The sequence below is a fragment of the Oncorhynchus gorbuscha genome, linkage group LG09 (genome assembly GCF_021184085.1).
Source record: "Oncorhynchus gorbuscha isolate QuinsamMale2020 ecotype Even-year linkage group LG09, OgorEven_v1.0, whole genome shotgun sequence".
In the NCBI taxonomy this organism is placed as follows: Eukaryota; Metazoa; Chordata; class Actinopteri; order Salmoniformes; family Salmonidae; genus Oncorhynchus; species Oncorhynchus gorbuscha.
This window is the reverse complement of record NC_060181.1, coordinates 78,674,253-78,691,666: the sequence shown is the minus strand read 5'-3', so window position 1 is coordinate 78,691,666 and position 17,414 is coordinate 78,674,253. Positions and strand designations below refer to the sequence as shown.

General features: G+C 41.3%; 1 protein-coding gene across 2 annotated transcripts; it reads left to right on the top strand.

Annotated features, from left to right (window-relative positions):
- The first annotated feature begins 209 nt into the window (after positions 1 to 209).
- Positions 210 to 16,927, top strand: LOC124042977 (atypical chemokine receptor 3-like). Of its 2 annotated transcripts, none has more exons than XM_046361141.1 (2): positions 210 to 349; positions 12,524 to 16,927. In XM_046361141.1, exon 2 carries the CDS (start codon positions 12,574 to 12,576, stop codon positions 13,705 to 13,707), a length of 1,134 nt encoding a protein of 377 aa, XP_046217097.1. In that variant the 5' UTR covers positions 210 to 349; positions 12,524 to 12,573; the 3' UTR covers positions 13,708 to 16,927. The 2 variants fall into 2 exon arrangements, with proteins under 2 accessions (XP_046217097.1, XP_046217098.1); XM_046361142.1 differs by having other exon boundaries at positions 210 to 375.
- The last annotated feature ends 487 nt before the right edge of the window (positions 16,928 to 17,414 follow it).

Sequence of the window (17,414 nt, the reverse complement as noted above, 5' to 3'; positions counted from 1 at the left end):
CAGCTTTGTACAAAGCACAAACGTGTTTCAGTCTGTTGGGCAATTGTTTGTGGGATGTAAAAGTGGAAGGAAATCTGACGCCTTTTTCACTCTTGTAAGAAACATCAATGAATGTGTTGACTTGCCTTGAAAGGCGTATCACTCACTACGCAGTATATTAATAAGTGCAGTGGGAGGTATGAGGCCAGGTTCACTATCGCTGGGAGGAGACCGGACACTCAGCCACTCAGTCAAGCCAGATATCGGAGAGCTCACAACCACCATCTCTCCCCATCTCGGACAAAGCATAACATAACTGGACATCACTTCGCACTAGAGACACTGTGCCATTTCTTCGAAGAGGCAACAAGTAAGGGATTTTTTTCTCAATTACAAGTAAGGCATTTTACATACATGTTAGTTTATTTTGCTAACCACTTGACAGGAGCATCTCCATAACAAGAGGCTGTGGACCAAAGAGCTGCACTCCTAAAATGTCGGTTCCAGAAACACTTTTTTGTTTAACCAAATGCCCAATACGCAAGTTTTATGTTTCAGCAAACACTGCATTTGTTAGCCTAATGGTGTATTGTTGCAGCGGAGTTTTGGGTAACATATCAGCCTAATGTGACTACTGGCCTCTGAAACTGTTCATGTCATTCTAGTCATAGATAGAGACATCCTCTTTCGCAGCGTGGCGCGCGGATTAGCTGAGCGCATTCAATGAGCGCCGCCAGTTTACTACACCGAGTCCCCTGGTATTTGATAAGGATTGTGGTTTGTTGTCACGGCAGATTTATGGGACAGACAATGGGACTGAATGGAATGTGCACTCAGATAGGCTTCAGATCGTGTGTAAATGTGTCGTTCCACGAAATGAGTCCCTTTTGCGAACCGTTAATATTTTATTTTGTAGAAATTGTGCACCAATATTGCATTTTAAAAGCCTGTCATATTATTATTATTATTATATTATAAATGTGAAGTGCCCGTTAATATACATGGACAATTCTATAAATCAGATTTATAATATGAACAGACTTCATAAAGTGCAACATTTTTCACTCTGTGCAACCTCGGTGACTTCTAAGAAGATTTTAACCCACTCAACCCCAACATTTCTCCAATTATTTTGAAGCCCAATAATATTTCTTGCTTTGTCAAAGTAATTTCTGAAGATTATTATTTTTTTTCATGCAGTTAATGATTCATTTAAAACTGTCACTCATTTTGCCAACTGGTCTCAGTGCATTTTGTCTTATTCTGTACGTAAATCCGAGACACACCCTTTAGTATGATATGAAGGGTTTGGGAGTAACGGATTACATCTAAGGGATTACAAAAATTAGCAACACATTTTTTACTGTAATCGGGTACGTTACCAACAAAAATATTTTAATCAGATTACAGATACGTTCGAAAAACTAGATTATTACTTCGAGGATTACTTTTAAATTCAGAAAGAATGTTTGCGAGAAAAAAAAACATTTGACACTTCTCTGTTTTCTGAAAGACATTCAAATCATCATTGAAAAAAAGCGCAAATTTAAGTTTGTTCCGCCTGAGCGAGTCTGACCGCAATTCAGAGACCACTATTGATGACACACCAAATGTGTTTGATGGATCGCGGGAAAATAGCAGGAATAGGCTTTTGTAGGCTACAGTCCAAGGTATGTCTTCCAATGATGCGACTGCTGTTGGCATTCAAAGATGATCCAATTTGAATAAACGCTTGGAGGTGGGTGACAGCTGTGGTGTAGTCTACGGCGATACAGAGATCACTTATTATTGATATCTACATAGCGCATTGATGTAAATCATTGCTGCGCTCTCATTTAGCTATTTGCGATTTACGGACTGTGGTTGTTGTGGATAGCTGTTCACAAATCTAAATGAGTATTTGAAACCAATAGTCGTTGAATTCAAGAAGTTTAAGGTGCCTATCAATCATGGTTTTTGAAATCAGTGGACAGCCAATGAAAAATGCGCTCTTATAACAGCTGCATAGTGCTGATCCAAGCCTGTGGAATAAAAGTGGGGATTTTATTGCTCCATCTAATTCATGCTGATCAAATAAATACATCCATAGGACTAATGGACACATTAGTTGCTACATCCATTTTTGGAGTAATAAATATCCATTGATTGCTGAAGAATATAACTTAGAAATGTCTCATGAGCTTAGTTCAACTGTCACACTCCATGAGAACCCAAAATATAAACTCGTTTTTCTCCAATGTTTGTAAACATTGCAAATGTAAACAAACACCATATACATGGTTAAATTAATCATTTTGATATCATGGATGGTCAGTCCTTGCATCCATAGCTCTGACTATTAATCTGAGAGTGGTTACATTTCTCCAGGCCCATCCCTCAGTTCTTTATCAAAACAAAGGTGGGGTAACTGTTTTGTTATTGTTTTATCTGTGGATTTGCCCTTTAAACAGCTGCATATTATCAAGATATCAAAGTGTCACCAACAAAAATATTAACAATAGGTCTATAGCAAATGTAGCATATGGCATTCATTTTTCACATGTAAATAGCACTTTTCAGTGGTGCTCAAAGCATGCCACTCCATGAGCACAGCATTCATTTTTCAACTCGATTCAATGACCCCAATCAGTCCTCCATGACAACAAAATCATAAACAACAGAGTAGGGCTGGCTCATAAATCCTTAGTTTTGAGGTCATACTCAGGTAAAACTATTAGGCTAATCTATACTTCCTTATGTCCAAGTCCTATTATTGAAGATCAAGGGATATAACATTTATACGAAGGACTGGAATTCTGATAGACTGGTTTTTAATGTAAAGATATATTTTAATCAAATTATTATATGTAGTAAAAAGCGATGGGTTAGAAGAAGCCAACATAATCAACCCATAAAGTAAAATGAATCATCCATATATGGCCAGCTATGTAAACTTTAACATTGATTTATCCTGCAATAGATGTCGTTCAATTAGTAACATACATTTGTGTCTTCTTCTAATGCCTCTTAAGGGGAAAAGTAATCTAAAGTAACGGAATGTAATCAGATTAAGTTACTGAGTTTGGGTAATCCCAAAATCACGTTACTTATTACAATTTTGGACAGGCAACTAGGAACAGCAACAGATTACATTTAGAAAGTAACCTACCCAACCCTCATGATATGTTACGTTTGTTATGGTTACATAAAACAGATGGTTATTTAAGGCAAAATCAAAAGTAGGGTGGTTGGTCGGATTGTATGGGTAGGTGTATAACGCAAATGTCTAGCAACCCAAAGGTTGCGAGTTCAACTCTCATCACGGACAACTCCTAAATTGAACCTTAATTCCTAGCTACCGTTAGCCACCTAGCTAGAATTCGGAACATATCATATGGTATGCAAATTTATAACATTGTATGTTTCGCAAATTTGTTACATATTGTACGTTTTGCAAAATCGTAACATCTTATTATGTGAACTGAACTCTCATTTTAATATGATGACACTAACGCTTAAAATAACAAATCTAAAGAAGCATTGAACTTCTGTTAATCAAATGTAAAAGCAGGTGAACTGGTTCAACTCTTTTTTGACATTTTCTGGTGTTTTGTGGTGGAAAACTGAGTGGGTTAAGCATAATATGTCAACCCTGTTACCCATAGAATGACGGGCTATAAATGTTTGAACAAGAAAAAAACATTGTGAGCCTTGCATTCAATTACTGCTGGCTGTTGCACACAAGCTTCCATTCCCCTAGTCACAAGGGGCACGTTCACATAATACCTTAGCCCAAGACTAAGAGCCTCACCAGCCCTGGACTAACGGAGATTTTATTCCGTGGCTAATGCAAGTGTTCACACTTGCACATTCTATTGTGGGATAGCACCAACCCTCGCCCAGAAGCACGGTGCCAAAGCAGCCCGTGTGAAACGCGGTCAAGAACAACACATACAATGTTCTCTGTCTAATCACAAACACATACAATGTTCTCTGTCTAATCACAAACACATACAATGTTCTCTGTCCAATCACAAACACATAAAATGTTCTCTGTCCAATCACAAACACATAAAATGTTCTCTGTCCAATCACAAACACATACAATGTTCTCTGTCCAATCACAAACACATACAATGTTCTCTGTCTAATCACAAACACATACAATGTTCTCTGTCTAATCACAAACACATACAATGTTCTCTGTCCAATCATAAACACATACAATGTTCTCTGTCCAATCACAAACACATACAATGTTCTCTGTCCAATCACAAACACATACAATGTTCTCTGTCCAATCACAAACACATAAAATGTTCTCTGTCCAATCACAAACACATAAAATGTTCTCTGTCTAATCACAAACACATAAAATGTTCTCTGTCTAATCACAAACACATAAAATGTTCTCTGTCTAATCACAAACACATAGAATGTTCTCTGTCCAATCACAAACACATAAAATGTTCTCTGTCTAATCACAAACACATAAAATGTTCTCTGTCTAATCACAAACACATAAAATGTTCTCTGTCTAATCACAAACACATAAAATGTTCTCTGTCCAATCACAAACACATAAAATGTTCTCTGTCTAATCACAAACACATAAACTGTTTTCTGTCTAATCACAAACACATAAAATGTTCTCTGTCTAATCACAAACACATACAATGTTCTCTGTCCAATCATAAACACATACAATGTTCTCTGTCCAATCACAAACACATACAATGTTCTCTGTCCAATCACAAACACATACAATGTTCTCTGTCCAATCACAAACACATACAATGTTCTCTGTCCAATCACAAACACATAAAATGTTCTCTGTCTAATCACAAACACATAAAATGTTCTCTGTCTAATCACAAACACATAAAATGTTCTCTGTCTAATCACAAACACATAGAATGTTCTCTGTCCAATCACAAACACATAAAATGTTCTCTGTCTAATCACAAACACATAAAATGTTCTCTGTCTAATCACAAACACATAAAATGTTCTCTGTCCAATCACAAACACATAAAATGTTCTCTGTCTAATCACAAACACATAAACTGTTCTCTGTCTAATCACAAACACATAAAATGTTCTCTGTCTAATCACAAAAACATAAAATGTTCTCTGTCTAATCACAAACACATAAAATGTTCTCTGTCCAATCACAAACACATAAAATGTTCTCTGTCTAATCACAAACACATAAAATGTTCTCTGTCTAATCACAAACACATAAAATGTTCTCTGTCTAATCACAAACACATAAAATGTTCTCTGTCTAATCACAAACACATAAAATGTTCTCTGTCTAATCACAAACACATAAAATGTTCTCTGTCCAATCATAAACACATAAAATGTTCTGTCCAATTACAAAAGCTGCACTTAATTTGCACATCCTGTGATGCGCTCCTCACACTATTTTAATAAGTCAATGTATACGATTTCATCCTTCCGTCTGACAAAAACTTGACAAAAAAACAAAATACTTTCGTCCATGCAAAACATTTGTTGCTATGGTTAACAAAACGGTTGCTATGCAGGCCTCCTGATGTCTTCTCATTTTTCTAGCCAACTGCTCAACAAACTCTAAAGCTGAACGGGCAGAAAACTCTCAATTGTCATCAGTTTTCATTTTTTTTTCTATTGATATTTAATTGGATATATGCTAGCAAACCATTATCATAATATTGTTTCGCATAGATCTGAAAAGTTCATGTCTCGTTCATGCACAGCATTCTCTGTACAGGGGCAACATCATATTTCAAAAGCGAAACATTGTTTCCGAGGTCTGACAGGCAGACAGGAAGGTTTATACAAACCATCGCTGTTGGAAATTGAAGTCTAGAAGCAAGAGGAAATAATGTGTTAATAAATGCCTTAATGCTTATAACATTGGTCGCTTGGTAGAGATAGAATGTTGGTTGCATGTGTGTTCGTCTGTTAGCCCAGGACTTTGGTATACAAGTGTGATTCCTTAGCCCAGGGCTAAAATTTAACAAATGCTTATATGTACAGGTTAAGCCTGGGCCTATGAACAATGCAGTGTGAAAATGCCTAAAGGGATTTATGGCTGATTTAAGATGAAAACTCCAACCCTGTTACAGTCAACCCTATTACTTTATTTGGCAATTAATAGGCATGTGTTATAGTCCTTTTTTATTTATTTAACCTCTTGGTGGGATGGGATGTGAGATGGGAAAACATGTTTCTTATGATTTTTTTTTAAATCCACCAAGTTACACTACCCTCAAATATATAATAATAAATAATAATATATGCCATTTAGCAGACGCTTTTATCCAAAGCGACTTACAGTCATGTGTGCATACATTCTACGTATGGGTGGTCCCGGGAATCGAACCCACTACCCTGGCGTTACAAGCGCCATGCTCTACCAACTGAGCTACAGAAGGGACTCATGTCATGGAATTACCCAATACAATTTTGTGTTTTACCCAACATAAGTGTGTGTGTGTCTCACATAAGTGTGTGTGTGTCTCACTGATTAAAATGTAGTAGTTCCCTTGCCTATGAACAATTATTTTCTGATAGAATTATAAGGCATTTATAAAATAATAATTGTGACACATGGGTAATCTATTAGCATAGTAAAAAGGTAAAAAGGTAAAAAATGTGATTCGATTTGAGATGCTTGGGTACAAAAGGTTCCCAATATAGCAAATATATAACTAAAACTAAAGAGTTCCTCTTCCTCATCTTATTTTACTTTAGCAGCTACACTATATATACAAAGTATGTGGACACCCCTTCAAATTAGTGGATTCAGCTATTTTAGCCACACCTGTGGCTGACAGGTGTATAAAATTGAACACACCGCCATGCAATCTCCACAGACAAACATTGAATGGCCTTACTGAAGAGCTCAGTGACTTTCAACGTGGCACCTCTATAGGATGCCACCTTTTCAACAAGCCAGTTCGTCAAATTTCTGCCTCGCTAGAGCTGCCGCGGTCATCTCTATGTGCTGTTATTGTGAAGTGGAAATCTCTAGGAGCAACAACAGCTCAGCCGCGAAGTGGTAGGCCACATAAGCTCACAGAACGGGACCCCTGAGTGCTGAAGTGCGTAGGGTGTAAAAATCACCTGTCCTCGATTGCAACACTCACTACCGAGTTCCAGTTTTCCTCTGAAAGCAACGCCAGCACAATAATTGTTCGTCGGCAGTCTCATGAGTTGGGTGTCCATGGCCGAGCAGCCGCAAACAAGCCTAAGATCACCATGCACAATGCCAAGTGTCGGCTGGAGGGGTGTATAGCTCGCTGGCCTGCACAGAGCCCTGTCCTCAACCCCATCGAACACCTTTGGGATCAATATGGAACGCTGACTGCGAGACAGTCCTATTCGCTCAACATCAGTGACTAACTTCACTAATGCTCTTGTGGCTGAATGGAAGCAGCAAAGAGGGGACCAACTCCATATTAATGGACATTATTTTGCAATGAGATGTTCGACGAGCAGATATCCACATACTTTGAGTAATTTAGTGTATATGGATGTTTGTGGGCCCTCCCATGATCCCTCTCCTATGAGTCCTTTCTTTTACAACACAAAAGCCTAAACCAACAGGAGAGAACTCTTCCAGCAAGAGAGACCGTCAATCTTTTATTGTCGCACCTTCAGCATTCTCTGGTCTTGGGTTAACACAGGTAAACAGCTTTCATTGCTCCCTTTTTGTCTTGTATTGTAATGCATCATTGGCCCTGCATGCTGCATGCTGCTTGCCTAATGTGTAATCATCAGCGATAATAAGATACAGCCACCCTTACAGTGGTGCCAAATATAATAATATAATGCTCTAGTTCATATATATTGGCTTTGATGCAGGGCATAACATTAACTTTTTGGCCTTACTTACCGTGTCAGTTAGATTTAAAAATGACACAAACGAAACACAAACTGATGATCATGCTTTGTAATGTTTCTAGAACAAGAACTGTGTTACTAGTAAGAAGTAATGTGGTATATTGTTTCATTTCATTAAACTTTTTTTAACCAAAATATCATAGAAAATATATTTGTTTAATGTAACTCTGTGTTGTTGTTTGTCGCACTGCTTTGCTTTATCTTGGCCAGGTCATAGTTGTAAATGAGAACTTGTTCTCAACTGGCCTACCTGGTTAAATAAAGGTGAAATACTATACATATTTTTTAATCACAGATGAGACCAACATGTTCACCTGCCCCCTTAACTGCGGGAGGTTACCGTGGTAGCACGATTTGAGTCATGTTTGCACTTGTGAGATCGAGTCTGACTAGAATAGAGGCATTGTCTTCTCATCCGTAGCAGTTGAATCTCAAACCTAGAAAAACCAGCTAGCTTGTCAACAAAACAATGTAAATAGCCAAGAAACACAAGGACAAAATCTCACTTCTATAGACTTTTGTTTCAAGTCAATTAGACCAACTGTTATGCCTGTGCACAGCGCTTCTAAAAATCTTTCAATCAGCTCTTCACATGTTCACAGCCGCCAGTTGTAGTGCGATTCATATATCAGCTATGAAACAAAACGGCAGAAATACTTTAAAAACAGCTACTGAGGCATTTCTTTAACTGTAAATGTGATCTTACTTGACTATACATGTGATCACACTTGACTATTTTTATTCACAAAATAATGTGAGTGAAATGCTCGCAATGCCAGTGCTAAAATCTATCCGCATGTGGCAGGTGTTAATTTTAGGCCCTCATGGTACGTAGTCTATCTATGTTGTAACCAGCTCAGCCTCATTGGGTGTTTGCAGTGTGGCGAAACTAAACGTTTGTGATCTGAATATTCCCCTTTTGCTTTGGGGGGCAGATGAAAGGGGGAGGAAGGAGAAAGAGCAAGAGAAAAGTGTGCAGCTGCTGCTATTAGGGAGAATGACAAAACTATTGAAGTAAAGGGCATGATGTCACGGACACCGACGTCTCGCTTCCAGACAAACTAAACACCTTCTTTGCCCGCTTTGAGGATAATACAGTGCCACCGACGCAGCCTGCTACCAAGAACTGTAGGCTCTCCTCCTCCATGGCCGACGTGAGTAAGACATTTGAACGTGTTAATCCTCACAAGGCTGCTGGCCCAGACGGCATCCCAAGCCGCGCCCTCCGAGCATGCGCAGACTAGCTGGCTGGTGTGTTTACGGACATATTCAATCTCTCCCTATCTCAGTCTGCTGTTTTCACATGCTTCAAGATGGCCACTATTTTTCCTATACCCAAGAAAGCAAAGGTAGCTGAACTAAATGACTATTGCTCCATAGCACTCACTTCTGTCATCATGAAGTGCTTTGAGAGACTAGTCAAGGATCATATCACCTCCACCTTACCTGTCACCCTTACCTGACCCACTTCAGTTTGCTTACCGCCCAAATAGGTCCACAGACGATGCAATCTCCATCACACTGTACACTGGCCTATTCCATATGGACAAGAGGAATACCTATGTAAGAATGCTCTTCATTGACTATAGCTCAGCATTCAACACCATAGTACCCTCCAAGCTCATTGTTAAGCTTGAGGCCCTGGGTCTCAACCCCGCCCTGTGTAATTGGGTCCTGGACATCCTGACGGGCCACCCCCAGGTGGTGAAGGTAGAAAACAACATCTCCAATTCACCAATCCTCAACACTGCGGCTCCACAAGGGTGCGTGCTCAGCCCCCTCCTGTACTCCCTATTCACCCATGACTGCGTGGCCATACACGCCTCCAACTCAATCGTTACGTTTGCAGATAACATAACAGTGGTAGGCTTGATTAACAACAATGACGAGACAGCCTACAGGTAGGAGGTGAGGGCACTCGGAGTGTGGTGCCAGGAAAACAACCTCTCACTCAGCGTCAACAAAACAAAGGAGATTATCGTGAACTTAAGGAAACAGCTGAGGGAGCACCCCCCTATCCACATCAACAGGACAGCAGTGGAGAAGGTGGAAAGCTAAGTTCCTTGGCGTACACATCATGGACAAACTGAAATGGCCCACCCGCACAGACAGTGTGGAGAAGAAGGCGCGATAGTGCCTCTTCAACCTCGGGAGGCTGAAGAAATTTGGCTTGTCACCTAAAACCCTCACAAACCTTTACAGATGCACAGTTGAGAGCATCCTGTCGGACTATATCACCACCTGGTACGGCAACTGCACCGCCCACAACTGCAAGGCTCTCCAGAGGGTGGTGCAATCTGCACAAAGCATCACTGGGGGCAAACTACCTGCTATCCAGGACACCTACAGCACCCGATGTCAAAGGAAGGCCAGAAAGATCATCAAGGACAACAACCACCCGAGCCACTGCCTGTTCACCCCGCTATACCATCCAGAAGGCGAGGTCAGTACAGGTGCATCAAAGCTGAGACCGAGAGACTGAAAAACAGCTTCTATCTCAAGGCCATCAGACTGTTAAACAGCCATCACTAACACAGAGAGGCTGCTGCCCACATACAGACTTGAAATCATTAGCCACTTTAATAACTGGATCACTAGTCACTTTAATAATGCCACTTTAATAATGTTTACATGTCTTGCATTACTCATCTCATATGTATATACTATATTTTATACCATCTATTGCATCTTCTCTATGCTGCTCTGCCATTGCTCATCCATATATTTATATGTACATGTTCTTATTCCATTAATTTACTTAGATTTGTGTGTATTTGGTAGTTGTTTTGGAATTGTTAGATTACATGTTAGATACTGCTGCACTGTCGGAACTAGAAACACAAGCATTTCACTACGCTCGCAATAACATCTGCTAACCATGTGTATGTGACCAATGCAAATGATTTGATTTGAGGTTGTGTGCCAGAGGTGAAGGGGTCAAGTGCCAAATAGCAATGAAAGGGGCTATCGATTGAATAGCGCCACGATCGCTGAAAGAATGAGCTGAAACCACAGGCAGCCCAACACAAAAGACACATGTCTATTGGCCACTGCTCCAGGTACATGCACTAACACACTCAGTCACAGATATCGCAGACAGCTTGGCGTGGGCAACGTGGTATTCTGCGGTCACACACTCTCACATAGCTCTCACACACCCAGCTGCTCGAAGCGGTCACGTTTCAATGCACTTTAACACGCTGTATCGCCCAGCGGCGCTGATTGTCTTTGACCGTGGCTGGACCGGGTCTAAAGTAGTTCAACCCCCTGGCGACCCAGTGTTTTCCAGAAGCACACAGAGTAGCCAGCCAAATAGAAAAAGTAGCCAGCCAGGATCCTGAAAATGTATTCATTCAGTGTATTGTTTGTTTTTTTGGTATATCTTCTAGGCTTATATGATCAGGACTATTTTCTAGGTAAGAAAACATCAACCTTTTTTAAACAATTAACCTGTCCTCTCTTGAGATTAAAGTATTTTATAGCAAGATTTGAATTGCCACAATTATGGCTCCCCAGTGGGTGGGCCTGGCTGCCAAGTGGTTGGGCCTATGTCCTCCCAGGCCCACCTATGACTGAACCCCTGCCCAGTCATGTGAAATCCATATACTAGGGCCTAATTTATTTATTTCAATTGACTGATTTCCTTATATGAACTGTAACTCAATAAAATCTTTGAAATTGTTGCATATTGCGTTTATATTTTTGTTCAGTATAAGTGGAAAATGTACCTGGCTGGAAATTGGTGTGTAACCGGTTGATATAGCCGACAGCTAGCGCTAGTGGCAAACACTGATAACCCGGCTCTGATGTCTCCCCACGTCTCAGTCTGTGGACATATGTGCCAATCAGGAGGAAAAGGAGAGGTTATATTATTCATGGTTTTCATGTCTAGGGTTTGTTCTTCAATCCCTCACATCCCTCCCGTCATGTTGTGACTGTCAGGGGAAGAGAGACATCATACCTGAGTGTAAGAGGACCAATCATAATCAGACATACAGAGAGGTCAGAGGTTGTGCTGTAATAAAATAAAATATTGAGCAGTGTGTGTAAGTGTTCATGTTGCATGAGTGTGTAGGATCCCTTTGCGTGTGTGTGTGTGTACTGTATGTGATTAGTCTCAAATGTTTTCAGATTGCATAGTTGTGGTTATGACAGAGCTGTCCTTTGATCCTCTTGCGATGAGATCCTGTCTTAATCTAGATGTTGTGTTTTTAGGACTAATTGCAACATAGCTGGTGCAAAAGATATTGACTGGATGGCAAAAGATAGCTTTGGCAGTCATTCCTCAATCATCCCAAAACAACAGAGCCATTATGAATTAATAAGGCATTGTTTTAAGAGTTAACTACATTTAGATTTTTTTCAGATCTGGTGGCGTATAATAAAAAGTTATGTGTTTTTTTTGTGTTAATTTCATTTGGGTGCTTATTAGATCTCATAACATACTGTAGAATGCAGGGCTCTGTGAAGAAGTTAATTGCTTTTCTGATCTAGCTCTGCCCCAGGAACGGAGTGAGGTCAGGACTGATGGGTTGAGATCTTGTTAATAAAAGTCAAAGGAACTCAGGGCAGCGCTCTCTAAATATAGTTCAAACATTTACTGTGACATGGCAAACAGACAGATTGAGATCAGGACTGATGGGCTGCTGTCTTCTTGTCTTGTCTTCAGATCCCAGATCAGTGAGGTGTGCGTGATCGTTCCCAGAAAACGGCAGAAGGATGAACAGCTTCGATCTGGATGAGCTGTTCGACACGTGGGAGGACCTGAACCTCACAGGCCTCCTGGAGAACGGGACGCGCGTGGAGATGGGTGGCTGTCCCACAGCCTTCGACCGCAGCGCCCTGCTCCACTCCATGTGCATCCTCTATGTCTTCATCTTCGTGGTCGGTTTGGCCGCCAACAGCCTCGTCCTCTGGATCAACATCCGCGCCCAGCGCACCACCTCCCCTCGCCACGAGACCCACCTTTACATCGCCCATCTGGCGGTGGCTGACCTGTGCGTGTGCATCACGTTGCCCGTGTGGGTGAGCTCCCTGGCACAGCACAGCCACTGGCCCTTCAGCGAGTTGGCATGTAAGCTCACCCACCTGCTCTTCTCCGTTAACCTCTTCAGCTCCATCTTCTTCCTGGCCTGCATGAGTGTCGACCGCTACATGAGCATGACACGGCCGGTCGACAGTGAGGATGGGGGCCGGCGCCGGAAGCTGATTCGCCACGGCGTATGTATGGGGGTGTGGCTCCTGGCTCTGGTGGCTTCCTTGCCGGACACATACTTCCTGCGGGCTCTGAGGTCATCACAAGGGGAAGTAGTGCTGTGCAGGCCGGTGTACCCAGAGGAACACCCTAGGGAGTGGATGGTAGGGGTCCAGCTGAGCTTTATCCTGCTTGGCTTCATCATTCCCTTCCCTGTCATCGCTCTGGCCTATGCCCTCTTGGCCAAAGCACTCTCCTCCTCCTCCTCTTCCTCCTCGGCAGTGGAGCAGGAGCGTCGCGTGAGCCGCAGGGTGATCCTGGCCTACATAGTGGTGTTCCTCGGCTGCTGGGGGCCCTACCACGGGGTGCTCCTGGCCGATGCCCTCTCCCTGCTGGGCCTGGTTCCTCTGAGCTGTGGGCTGGAGAACGCCCTCTACGTGGCGCTGCACCTCACCCAGTGTCTGTCCCTGCTCCACTGCTGCGTCAACCCCATCCTCTACAACTTCCTCAACAGGAACTACCGCTACGACCTGATGAAGGCCTTCATCTTTAAGTACTCCACACGTACAGGCCTGGCCAGGCTCATAGAACAGACCCATGTCTCTGAGACAGAGTACTCTGCCGTCGCTGTGGAGAACACACCACAGATCAGAGACTGAACTCTAGAACACACTCTGGAACTCAAAAACACATCAAGGACATTTAGAACATAGTCTAGATCAGTGGTCACCAACTGGTCCATCTCCAATGCTTTCCTAGTCGATCGCCAAACATGTCTGTAAAAAGCCCAACGAGAAAGCCTTGCGTTCTTAATTGTTTCGCTCTGTTTGCGGTAGGTGCACTTCATTCAGCTGCCCTGCTTCCCAGGTAGTCGAAGTGTTCTCATTTTTAATCATTTAAGGTACAAACTCTGCCTACCCAGTGGTCATGGAGATCAAATCAAGTACACCTATAGGCCTACCGTTGGCTAATCAGATATACTATATATACACAAAAGTATGTGGACACCCCTTCAAATGAGTGGATTTGGCTATTTCAGCTACACCCGTTGCTGACAGGTGTATAAAATCAAGCACACAACCATACAATCTCCATAAAGAAACATGGGCAGTACAATTGCCTTACTGAAGAGCTCAGTGACTTTCAATGTGGCACTGTCTTAGGGTGCCATCCTTTCCAACAAGTAAGTTAGTCAAATTTCTGCCCTAATAGAGCTGCCCCGGGAAAGTGTAAGTGCTGTTATTGTGAAGTGGAAACGTGTAGGAGCAACAACGGCTTAGCCGAGAAGTGGTAGGCCACACAAGCTCACAGAACGTTCTGTCCTAGCATTGCCTGTATTCGAGCTGCAGCAATGATTGCATATAGAGTTCACCCAATAGCTGCATTATTTTTTTAACTGCTAGAGGTGTGTGTGTGTGTGTGTGTGTGTGTGTGTGTGTGTGTGTGTGTGTGTGTGTGTGTGTGTGTGTGTGTGTGTGTGTGTGTGTGTGTGTGTGTGTGTGTGTGTGTGTGTGTGTGTGTGTGTGTGTGTGTGTGTGTGTGTGTGCGTACGTGGTGTGTGGACCTTAAAGTCCACTTTGTAAATAGTTAGAAGGGCATTGAAATACTGTACATATATTATCATTATGAGATTGTTATTGTTCAACTTAAGATATATTTTTGTACATATTATAACATATTTATGGTATGCTTCAACTTTCCAAATTTGTATGTTTTTAAATCATTGTGTTGTGGATTCAGAAGTCCATTTCAGTAATGTCTATGTGTTCATAAAGCTGCCTCGTTGTAAATGAGAGTCCCTTCCTCCGTGACACCAGTCCTGCTGTCTACTTCAATCTCATAATACTTTGAACCAGCTCCCGTTCCTCTTCTCCCTCCTTCTGTGACCCCTGACCTAGAATGACCAGAGAGGTCCTGGTATTGTCTCAGAAAATGTTGAGTTTTCAGAACAGTGATCATTTAAGGAGAGGCGACAAGGAAAGGAAGCTAGGTAGGAGTGTTGACACAGCCTCGATATCTCTATCACCACATATAGCATAGCTGTAACTATACAATACGTTATGGCTAATATTAGCATTAGAGATCATAGTGAGACACGTGTGCTTCATATGGCATCAGGGACGCTGCATCAGCACACACACCACACCACAGCACAGACAGTGAGGGCTTTATGACCAATAAACAAACACAGCTTTACTGCATCCATGTGTAGGCAGCCACAGCCACAATGCTGGACAGATGTGTATAAATGCTGCAGTCTATCAATACGAAAAAGAGGAACTACATTCTGAATCTTTTATTGGGATATATCCTGTGTGTGTCTATGTATGTCTGTGAGTGCGAGAGAGACAGTGTTCGTATGTGGGCGTGCATGTGTCTGTGTGCGCGTGTGTGTCTGTCTTCATGTTGTGGGCCACAGTACAAACAGTGTGACACACAGTGTTCCATGCCAAATTATGATGTTGGATATAGCGATGAACATGATTATTTAAATATTCAAATATCCGAACGGATGTTAGTATTTGAATACTTGTGTGAATATACATTCCTGTATAGGTCTATTTTAAACACCCACAACAGTAGAAATCAACTTCTCGAGCTGAAAGACAATGACCAGAGCTTACCCGTGATGTTGCACAATGATGTAAATAATTCATCTTTTTAGTCATAGTACATTATGATATATTTGGGCTTGAAATGCCAAATCTGAATGTGTGACTTCGGACGTTTCTGTGAGTCTTATGCCTTTTTTCTTATGGGATGACGTGCAAATTCTTTACAGCCTATGTTTTGTTTCAGAGCTGGGTTTGATTTAAATGTTACCACCCACCAACATGGCAATGTTAATTAATCAGAAACACCTGCTGTAAAGTTCTTCCTATTCGCAAGTCATCTGAGAGCCTGACAGCTTTTCTCTGTAGCAAAAACATGGGTTTCTACTAGATAAAACAGCCACAAAGTCAAAATGGTCTATATTATACAGATTTGTGAAAACAAAAATGTGCTTTTTGGTCTTCATTTCAGGTTAGGGTTAGGCTAAGGTTAGTAGTGTGGTTAATGTTAGGGTTAAGGTGAGAGTTAGGTTAAAAATCTAATTTTAAGATGTGAAAATGTAGAAGTAGACGGGGTTCATGACATTGTGGCTGTGTTAACTAGTGACGACCCTACACTTGGCCACCTTGCCATGGAGCAAATTAAATTTAAATTAATGTTTTTGCATCTCCCCTTTTTTTTACAAGCAAATTATCATAATCCATTGGATAATTTGTCAAGTTTCACTTATTTTTCTGCTAGTCTACATTCCAGTTCCACCTCAGACAACCACTATGCCGATGTTGGCTAAAGCGGAACTGATTGACTAGAGTCCTTAAGTTAAAAAAACACAAGTATTTTCAATATCCGGATATCCAACAAAAATGAATGATACTATTCAAATATTGAACAGATGTCAAACCACTATCCCTAGTTGGATATGTCCTAAACATTTATGTGTACAATGCTATTTCTGTCTGTGGTAGAAAACATATTTATTTTGATACGTTGCCATGAGTCATCGTGTTATCTGATTGGATGCATATGTATCCTATTACATTGTAAGGGTTCCAATCCTTGCAGTGATTATTAAAACAAAGAAACAAAGACCGACATGTCTACAAGAAGAGGCATTCCAATATATTTTATAGAGATATTTTATGTTTACTGTATGTTATGGATGTTGTTACTCATTAAATACCAAAAATGAATACTATGTCTGAAGATCTTTTGCTTTGTGTTAGTACTTTAATCACAGCTTTTTAATTAAAGTAACAAATGGTGAAATTTAACCAGTGTTTATTGCATTATTGGACAGCTTTAGTATAGCAGCTCTGACTGGACACCTCCGGTTGTCACGCCTTGGTCATTGTATCTTGTGTTTTGTTAATTGTTTGGGTAGGCCAGGGTGTGACATGGGTTTATATGTTGTATTTCGTATTGGGGTTTGTATTAATTGGGAGTGTGTATTATTAGGGGTGTGTCTAGTTAGGCTTGGCTGCCTGAGGCGATTCCTAATTGGAGTCAGCTGATTCTCGTTGTCTCGGATTGGGAACCGTATTTAGGCAGCCTGAGTGCGCGTTGTATTTCGTGGGTGATTGTACCTGTCTTAGTGTTAGTCACCAGATAGGCTGTATTAGTTTCACTCGTTTGTTGTTTTTGTATTTTTCAGTTATTTCATGTACCGCATTATTCTTCATTAAAAGTCATGAGTAACCTACACGCTGCATTTCGGTCTGACTCTCTACAAACAACAGACAAAGTTCATTACAGAATCACCCACCACCATTCACAGACCGAGCAGCGTGTGAACTGGCAGGATCTAAAGGAGGAC